At 41.7% G+C, this 9,916-nt stretch overlaps 1 protein-coding gene across 1 annotated transcript; it reads right to left on the bottom strand.

Annotated features, from left to right (window-relative positions):
- Nucleotides 1-53: 53 nt before the first annotated feature.
- On the bottom strand, nt 54-9,154 carry NUP43 (nucleoporin 43). Its single transcript, XM_055810891.1, has 8 exons — nt 8,988-9,154; nt 8,472-8,594; nt 8,166-8,243; nt 7,089-7,266; nt 4,616-4,751; nt 3,553-3,704; nt 2,291-2,413; nt 54-1,121 (listed from the first exon to the last, which is right to left on the bottom strand). Exons 1-8 carry the CDS (start codon nt 9,105-9,107, stop codon nt 907-909), a joined length of 1,125 nt encoding a protein of 374 aa, XP_055666866.1. The 5' UTR covers nt 9,108-9,154; the 3' UTR covers nt 54-906.
- Between the last annotated feature and the right edge of the window lie 762 nt (nt 9,155-9,916).

The raw sequence follows: 9,916 nt of genomic DNA, 5'->3' as shown, positions 1-9,916 counted from the left end.
AAAGATGACTACAAGTACATCTGCTAGAACTAATTTAATAAGTCAGACTGGTATTCTTGTGCAAAACGTTTTATTAAAGAGAGAAAGGGTTCTCTGCAACAGAAGGCAGGTAGAACACTAACCAAAAAATAGAATTTCAGAAAGATTGCAACCGACCAGCTGTGAGATTTTGTCTCATGTTTAGAAAGTCTTATTCTCAAACCTGAAAACACAGCCAACACATCTGTCAATTACAACCTCTTAACTATAAAGAAGACTTATCTGTGAGTTACTGGCACATTATCAAGATAGAGTTTTAACATGCAGCATCCATGATGAAGCTGTAAATGATCTAAAATAATGTTACTAAAATGCTAAGATTCCTTCAGAACCTTTCACATTTCAAAGTTTTAACACTTCTTTCCAGTTCTCATGAACTAACATAAAAAGTTCTGTTCCCCTAGATACATAAAAAACCCTCAGCTTAAAAAAAAAACCCCATCTCTCTCAGGTGACATAAAAAGAATTTCAAAGAACCCCCATAGTTTGGCCTTAGAATTAATATTTGAAAAATATCTTTACAGGGCAGGGGATAAAATCAAGGTGTTAGTTTTTCTTCACTGTTTATACACATTTGTATTATGGACATAATTTTACAGCAAATATCTTGCTCTAGCAACTACTTTCCCGCTTGCAAAAACCCAACAGGCACCAAGGAAGAAATGAGTTACCTATGCTGGACCATCAGTAACAAGTGACAGCTGTCAAAAATCTGAGGTACCTTACATTTCTTCTGCAGTACTAGACCCAAGCTGTAGGCCCTTCCCCTGCATGCTGATGAAAGACTGATGATTATCGTTAAGAATGAACCTGACACTTCCCAGTAGTTCAACATGATCAGTACTTCAAAGGCATACTGCAGTTGTTTCATGCAAAAAGTGGTCTATTCACATAAATAGCCTCTGCATCAGTACCATATACTAGGCACGGTCCTAGAATATCTAAACTATTCACAGACAGAGTCTGATTTGGAATTAAGTTGGTGATTTCCATGCGGTCTTTGGTAGGATCGTTGCTTAGCCAGGCACTTACTACAGACTGGTTAATGATATTGTGGGAAAAACAGGTAGCACTTCTTCCTCCTGAAAGTAGAGGGAAATAAGTTCCAATTTAGTTTATGTATTCTCAGAATTTGGAGAAGCATAGTAGGTATGGGACAGACATAATGGAAATACCATTTTATATTTAGGTCACTTTTCAGATTAGTTAACAGATGTTGTCATCTCTCTGGTAAACAAAGGGAAAAAATAGCTTTAAAAAAATCAAATACTTGATTACAGAAACCTGCCATCAGCTCTGTCCTCAGTTAAAACAAATAGGTCAGAGCAGTTAGGAACTCATCTGGCTGAACAAACAACATGAGTATCTACAAGTTTTACTAGCCACAGATTAAAGCAAGAACAGACCCAAGAACAAAAGTCCATTTATATAGTGTCTTGCTATATTTGGGGCATCAGCTTCGCTTTAGTAACACTTATTCCTCACCGTCCCTGAGAACTATCATTCAGCATAAAACTGGCTGAAGCAGTGCTAAAGGGTTTGAATCTAATATACCTGAAAACACGCAGAGTGCAAATTGAATCAGTTATCCTATAGTATTCAAAGCTCAGTTCTATATAGGGAAACAAACTTAGAGGCCAAAGGCAGCAGGTGACATCTGAACGTTTCCCTACGGTTTACCATCTGAAGTAGCAAACAATTAAGCAGTCTCTGGGACCAGAATGTAAAAATAATTGTTTAAGTCAGTATCATATCTTCAATTAAAATCCTGCCACGATAAAGGGATCCAGTTTCATTCATTGAAAGTTCCAATTATGACCTTGAATAGTAAATTCCTAATTCCACTATCCTATCAATGTATCAATTATTTTGGTATTAGAACATTTTTTTATATCTCACTCAGACAGTAATGTTTAACTTAGGCTGCCTTCATGTCTTTTCTATATACAGATTATAATTAAATGAATACAGTCCATCTTTGAAATACTAGATGTGCCCCTTCACATGTTGAACAGAATACAGCAGATTAAAAAACAAAAACCAAACCCAGAGCACAAAACCCCTCACACAACTGTTAGCCTTATAAGTAGTTTTGCTGAAGTGCCTATCAGGGCTTGCTTTCTTAGAAAATGTATCAGCTTTTAATTTTCTGTATTAGGATTGTGTTATTAATTGGGTCATGTAAGAACATAGACTTTAATTATGTTGCCAACTAACAAGTTCAGTGCAGATTAACTTCAAACATCCTTACCTTGATGAAGAAAAGACGGTTTTTCAGATACATCTGTGGAAGTATCCCAGTGCCAAAGAGATCCATCTTCAGAACATGTAAATAAGTGATCGGGGTTGGAGGGATGGAAGTGGACTTCCCACACTGAAAGCATCAAACCAAAAGCAAATCAAGCAAAACCACTTCAGAACAAGTATTAAGTACTTTGCTTAGTGCACTTTGGCTAGTATGATGTGGACATCCACTTAGAACAGGGGTCCTCAAACTATGGCCTGCAGGCCAGATACAGCCACCCAGTGTCCTCAATCCAGCCCCCGGTATTACAGACAGCCCCCCACCAGGGGTTGGAACCAAGCAGCCACAGATGACTGCCAGCCACTTCATCTGCACGCCAGCCCCCTGTTTAAGAAGTTTGAGGACCCCCAACTTAGATGAACCCAGGCCTCCACCAAGACCTTCCATTCTGAAGCATGGGTGGGTAGGAGACCTAAAACCCCATCTTTAATTATTTATCACAGTTTTCCCTCAGGGGTGGGGAGTGAGGGCAGGGAAGAGACTGTTTTGTTGCATTTTAATTACTGTAAAAATTGTTGAAGATTAAAATCTTAATCAGATATTCTGAATACCTTCTCATGCCATCTTCCCTACTATTAAGTTTAAATCTGCATACAGCATGCATTCCTTCCCAATGCACACATTATTATTTTGTGTCTAAATACCACAACTGTGGAAGATATTTAAGCAAGTAAAACTTAACATTTTTTACTCCTTAAATATAATTGTGGCATCAGTCAAGAAATTTTCAGCACAAAATGAATTGCTGTCTTGTTCATACAAGGTTACCAAGAAAGTAAGCTGTTTCAGCATGGTGAAGGCACAAAATGGATCTGTACTATCTTCAGTTTCCCCTCCTTCGTCATGTTTTCAAATTTTTCAGTAACTGCATTCTTGCTTTACTATACCTGCATACCACAGCATCAATTTCTATGACAATTTATATACCTACCCTTCTAGAAAAAAAGAGCCATTCCGATTAAATACCTCTAACGATTCATTAAGAACTGCTTACTAGATCTAGTTTTAGTTTAGAGCTGGCTTTTAGATAAGAACAGTCTCATACAGAGAAGGAACAAACTAAAGCCAGCCACACGAAAGTGTATAAAGTAGCAACTTTGGAATTGTTTTCTATTGTAGGTACAATACCTGATGTTATTTATTTAACAGAAATTAGCAACTCTTGTAAAATGCCACCTTCTTTTCCCCCTTCCATTTCAGATACTTACTTTCTGCTTCGTGAGCATTTAGCAGGGACACCGGCATAGTACCATGCCTGATGTCCCATACACTCAGCATCCCATCCTGGCCCCCTGTGGCCACAATATGCTGCTGACTGGGATGCCTGTCCACACAGTGTAGTGGAACTCTGTCACCTGTCCTGCAAAGGAGAAGGAAAAAAACCACCAGAACAAAATCTCAACCCAAACATTAATTCTTTATTCAGCTTCTATTTTCTCCTTAATCCCTAGGAGCACTGATGAACAAGTTAACGGTATTGACAGCAGCTTCAATTCCCATAGCATCTGGTCACACTACAGCCTGAAGGCACATGACATCTACTGGAAATTAGAGGTACAGCACTAACGTGCAGCTACAACTGCATGAGCATCAGGTTCTGTGCCCTGTGGTACACAGGCATCTACATGGTCTCCGACAGCTTTACAGGAGTGAGAAAACCTTGCATACAGATTAAGTATACCCACAATAATAAGGTTACTCTGAAATTCGTTTTATAGCTAGTTTCAACATATACTAAGAGTTACACAGGGAGACTGGGCACTAGCAAAACCAGGTACCTAAACCACAACCTATTAACAGCAATGGAAATTTCACAGATGACAACAGGATTTGAGTCTAGCTCTGTTTTCTCTCAGTACCTTACAAAGCACAAAGTTATCATTCAAATAAGTTTCAAATGCCAGAAACTATATTAGGCCTGTGGAAAAAAATCCAGTTGTAAAGTATATGTAATTAGAGAAATAGAAAGAGTTTAGAGTGTTACTTTTTCCCCCCCCCTTAAAAATAAGCAAGTGTACAGAGGTGCAATAGTCCTTTAAGATTTAAGTCACGAAACAGACTACCTAAATACAATGCTCAGCCACAATAGTAATTCAGCCATTAAGCAGTCTGCTTTTGATTTAAATACCAGAAAAGTTAATTTTTTTTTTTCCCCCAAAACTCAGTAACGTCCTTGACAGTGGGATAAGTATCAGGAAAGATTTAAATCAGATTACATGAAAATAGCATGTTTCTCCATAAATATGTAAAAAACAAATAATGAAGACTTACAAAGAAAATATATGAGATGGCTCATTTTTTTGCTGTCTGAGGTCCCATATTTTTAACTGTCCAATTGAATTTACTGTCAAGATCTCAGTTGTGCGAAGGAAAGTCACTGCATGGAGCGTACTGCTGTCTGCATTGTCTGCAAGAGGTGAAGAAAGCAGTTAGGTGAACTCAAGGAATGCTTCTCCATTTAATTATGACAAAATAACTTCTTCCAGAAAGCAGCACACAGCTGCTGAAACATTGTTACAACCTCTGCATTTTCAGGCACAGAGACAGACCAGTGTTAAGCGTACCCTGCGAAAAAGGAGCCCTTGCTTCCTGTATCAAACACTATTGAGACAAATCCATAAGCAGCTGTATTTAATTAGCTGCAGTGCTTACAGAACTACTTGTTGATTCTTAACATTTCTTTCTATAGTTCTTAAGAAGAGGAACGAATTTAGTCTAGTCCATGGTTTTCATAAGAGTCTTCCTTATATGCTCTGCATCTACTGACAGGAGGCAAGCTATGGAGCTTTTCATAATGCAGTTGTTCTGAATGTAAGAAACAGTAACTCTGCCTGAGAATGTTAAGCAGCTGTATACAGAAGCATTTAATTCACCCACTTAAGACCTTTTCCAAGAACTGTGAATGTGATATCCATTCCTGTCCCTAAACCCAAACCAGAATTATGCTATGCTTGTTAATCTTAGTAACTAAATGGCAAAGCTCTTTTCTCAGGTCCTTTTCTCTGCTGCTTCTTTTGGTTACAGTAACTTACTAGGTCAAACACTTCACAGCATTGAGGTGAAACTTCTGAGGCTTTAGGAGAGAACAGACAAGATTCTTATATTTTCATTCTGTTATTATACATAAACTTTTCATCTTGATTATGATGGGGTAACATTGGTAAGTCTACTTTTACCTCAAGTGATTTAAAATTCTTTGTGTAAGCCTATACTGAAAATATAGGTGATTTTTTGCTGCATAAGATGAAAACCTTTTCTTATATTGAGACAGCCAAGTTACATTGATGCCTGGTTACAGCTGCTTAAATTAGTTTTCTTTTCTGCCTGCTGTTTCAGTAAAAGCCAAGAGGAAGAAAAAAAACCACACCAAAACACCTTTAAAAAGAAATCTTAGATTTCTGAACACTGAAGTTCTAAAGGGTTTAAAATCTTGTGACAGAATAACAGCAAGTGATTTAGCAGTAATACATATTTATGGCTCAAAATGATTTTTACATCATCTCTAACTCTGGAGGTTTTTCTCCTACCATGATTGACTATAAGCATATTGACTTCATATTATACTCCTAAATCCATTAAACAATAACAAAAAGACAAGGTACTTTACAAATATTTCATGAAGTAGAAGAATTCTGTCTTCATGTTAAAACATATTGAAGGTTCAGCTCAGCACCTAGAAAATCTCAAGAAGTCATTGAATTGGGAACCAGTACAAAGGATTGCTTACGCTACAGAACTCCATCCTGAAGAATTTGAAAGCATCTTCCAAGATGCTCACTCTCCCCTCTCCAACTTTTACTGCAAAAAAATCTCTAGTCAATAAGTTTGTGCTAGTCCCTTCCACATAAGTCCAGGTAAGCTTCACTTACCAGGTCATAGGTATGACTGACTTGCGGACCATTCCTATTTTAACATTTCCCTTCCTATTTCCAAAAGGGCAGTTCTCAATTAATTCACATGTGATTTATTCAGTGTTTACATGCCAGCAAATCTCAGCGCTGTCTTACTGCAGCATAACACTGGCTGATGTTACCACTACAAAGCAAACATTTTCACATAGTACTATCTAAGTTAGTGAGCACTAAGAAAAATAACAATTTGCATCCTGCACATCATTAAATCTGTATGTAAGCACCTAAGCAATTGCCCAGAGAAAAAGAGGGGGCTTTTTTGTGGACATCTCTTTCTTGTAAGCCAAAGCATTCTTTGTATTAAACTTGTACCAGAACAGCTTGTGTTAGTATCTGTACAGCAACAAAAATTTTAAAATAAAAATAATCCTTTTAATTAATGTTCTAACCTCTCAAAAGGGATATTTTTGTGCATGTGCTAATAAAATGTGCCTCATGCCCTGCAACCTTTTTTTAAAGCACAGAAAGGTTTCCTACAGAAATTCTCAAGGAGATTCAGTAAAGGGCTGTATGCAGTTAATAGGATTTATCTTGTGTGTGTATATACAGCCATACACACACGAGTACCCCCTCTAGAAATCCCAGAGCACTTCCTTCCTTAATTGGCTTATCACTGTGTGAACTCCCTCATCCACTGAAGGAAAGATTTTGCTTGAGGAGAAGCAGAGGTGCTACATCATACTCAAGTTTCAGTAAGAAAGTCCTGGTTTAATAATGCCACTATCAAACATGGTGTTACTGTCTTAAGTTATTTCTGCTTTTAAGTTTCATTTCCAACAGATGCTACAAACTTGTATTCTACTTCCATGAACTTGAACAGTTAATTGACATACCTATAGTTCGTACTGCGTTCTTTTGATCAGCTCTGAAGAGATTTATTCTACCATCTTCTCCAACAGTGACAATTTCTGGGTTGTTGCAGATGACTCCGGTACATGCTGCTCCACCACAAGATGTGTTTTGATCCACATGATAATGGGCTTTCTCCCACTGATGGTTGGCAGATAAAGTCTAAGTAGTAACCAGACATGAAATTCTGCTGTTAAATAACGATCCCGATAGACCAAAGCTTCCAGAATACTCACAAAACCAGAAAAAAAAGCTCCAGGAAAGCCACGCTACCTCACAGGAATGAGAATCTTCTATACAAGTAAGAATCAGAGATCTAAATTTTCCTCAGCTCTTGAGCACACAACCCTTAAATGAAACGTTGACTATTTCATCTCTGAACCACCTTTCTTGTATGTGCTAGAAATCAAAGAACAAATTTTTTTTATGAATTGTGAAGTGTCCTCGGGAAAGATTGGAGGAATAAGTCTAGTGAAAGGCAAGGGAAAAGAGCTGAGGCCTTTATAAAATATAAGATCAGACTTATATTTTGAATGTGAGGAATTCATTTTAGGTACCGCATCAAACTATTAACAGATATTAGCCTGTCTTGTGTCATTATGACTATATTAAAGTCATTATGCATTTGTTTTCAGTGATTTATAATCAAAGCAGGAGAGTACAGACTTTACATATCTTCCCTCACATGACACTCATGAGAAGAAATTCAACACGAGTCATTTAGTTCAAGAACGCAAAAACTCTGATAAGGCAGGTACAAGTCCATTAATACCAACTCCCCCAAAACAATCTAAACGGTCAAAGTATGTTTTCAGTGAATAGATTGTTGGGTTACCAGCAGATACCCCAGTCTAGCTGGCTCTGGAATCTAGTTTATGTAGTACGTGTGCAAAATGCTTTTTTCTTTCCTTGTATGTATAAAGCCAAAGCATTTTGTAATACACTTCAAAAAATTGGTATGCAATGTTTCTTGCTCTAGTAGTTTTGAGAAGTCTTATGCTAAGATCAAAGTGACCTGTATTACACAGAATAGCAGCTTTAAGTCAGTGCAAGTTACTTACTTGGTTATTTTGATGATGACGGAATACAGTTACAGTTCCTGTTGATGAGGCAACCACGATTCTCTCTTGATCCAAAAACTAAAGAGAAATAATAAGCATGCTAGTAGTTGATGTCAGTTCCAAGATGATAATTCTGATTTTAGAGTAACATCTAAGAAACCCAGAAACTGATACTGATTGGTTTTGCCCTTCTCCTTCATAAGGCTTTTTTTTTCAATCATAGTGTTTTCACAGCTTACTATCACTTTACTTCTCCTAAGTGACAAGCCCTTAAAAATATGGATCTCTTCAACACAGCTATTTTACCTGCATGTCCATAACATCACCATCGTGCCTGATGTCACACAGCAGCTGAGGTTCTCCTTGATATTCACCATTGAGGCCCACATTTCCAAGGTCTCCAACAGACCAAATGGAGATCCTGTTATCCTGTACGGAAACGACACCACCAGTTTTGCTCAAAAACGCTTGTGAAAGTATCTAACTAGGAGTCAGCCGAGATGTCCCGGCCCTCCCGCTACAGCCAGGGAAGGCTGCAGGCCGCGCACCGCTCCTGAGGGAGCCGCCGCCGGCCGGAGGGAAGCGCTGGCCCGGCGAGGTAACCCTGCCGAGCGGCGGGGCGGCCCCTCCGCTTCCTTAGGGACGCGGGCAAGGCAGAGCCAGGGGAAGGCCGGGCCGGGCGGCGCTGGCGGCAAGCTCCGGCCCCGCTCTCCCACGCGAAGCGGCGGAGGCTGAGGGGGCCGAGCAGCGAGGGGTGCAGCCGCCAGTCCCGCGCCCCGGGGGCAAGGACAGGCCGCGCCCCCGGGCCTGCCCGCCCGCTACCTCGTTGTCCCAGGAGCCGGTGGCGAAGAGCTCGGGCGGCTGGAGCGCAGCGGCGGGCAGGGGCCGCCAGCGCGTCTTGCTGATCTTCTGCGACACGAACTTGGCGCACACCTCCTCCATGGCCGCCCCCGCCGCGCGCCGGCTCCCGCCCGCCGCGCCACGCGCCTGCTGATTGGCTGCGGCGCGACGGCGAGCGCGGAGGGACAGACCTGGGGCAGGGCGGGGCGGGGCGGGGCGCGGGAGCGCGCCCGGGCGGGCCGGGGCCGGTCATGGCGGGGGAGCGGCGCAGCGGGCCGCACGGCCCGGCCCGGCCATATGTAGCAGCCGCACGGCGCCAGCTGCCGGCGTTTACCGAGACGGACTGACCGGGCGCGGCCCGTCCCGGCCATTCACTAACCGGCAACTGGGGGTCGCGGGCGCCCTGGGATGGCGGCGCGCCGCCCTGCAGGGTCCGGGGGGGGGCGGGCGGGCGTAGCAGGGGGGCCCGGCCCGGCCAGCTCGGGCCTCCAGCCGGGCACCGGGCCGCCACACCACGGAACGGAAGAACTGGCGAAGTGCCCGTGCGCTAGCGTGCCCACCTGTCTGCGGGGCTGGGCCGCATTCCCCAGAACGTGTGTGCCATCTCTGCAAGGTCGCCAGTTATTTTCTCAAAATCGGTGGGTTTACAGCAACGAAGCATCTCCAGTCTAGCTTTGCTTTTCATCAGTGTCCTCCCTCTGTCAGATTCCAGCTGTACTGAAAGAAGTACAGCAATAATTATAATTTTTTTTGGTCCCAGATACCTTGTTAAATCAAACACGAGCGCAGGCTACTTTATCGTATTTCACTTGAGACCTAAAGGGCTGTGCCATAAAAGTTCACAGGTTGGCTGTAAAGCGAGCTAAAGGCTGACACAGCTGTGCTGCCATTGCGGAAGGTGGGACTACGTC

The sequence above is a fragment of the Falco peregrinus genome, chromosome 7, assembly GCF_023634155.1.
Source record: "Falco peregrinus isolate bFalPer1 chromosome 7, bFalPer1.pri, whole genome shotgun sequence".
Lineage (NCBI taxonomy): Eukaryota > Metazoa > Chordata > Aves > Falconiformes > Falconidae > Falco > Falco peregrinus.
Note: the sequence above shows the minus strand (reverse complement) of the source record. Positions and strands in the feature narration are given on the sequence as shown.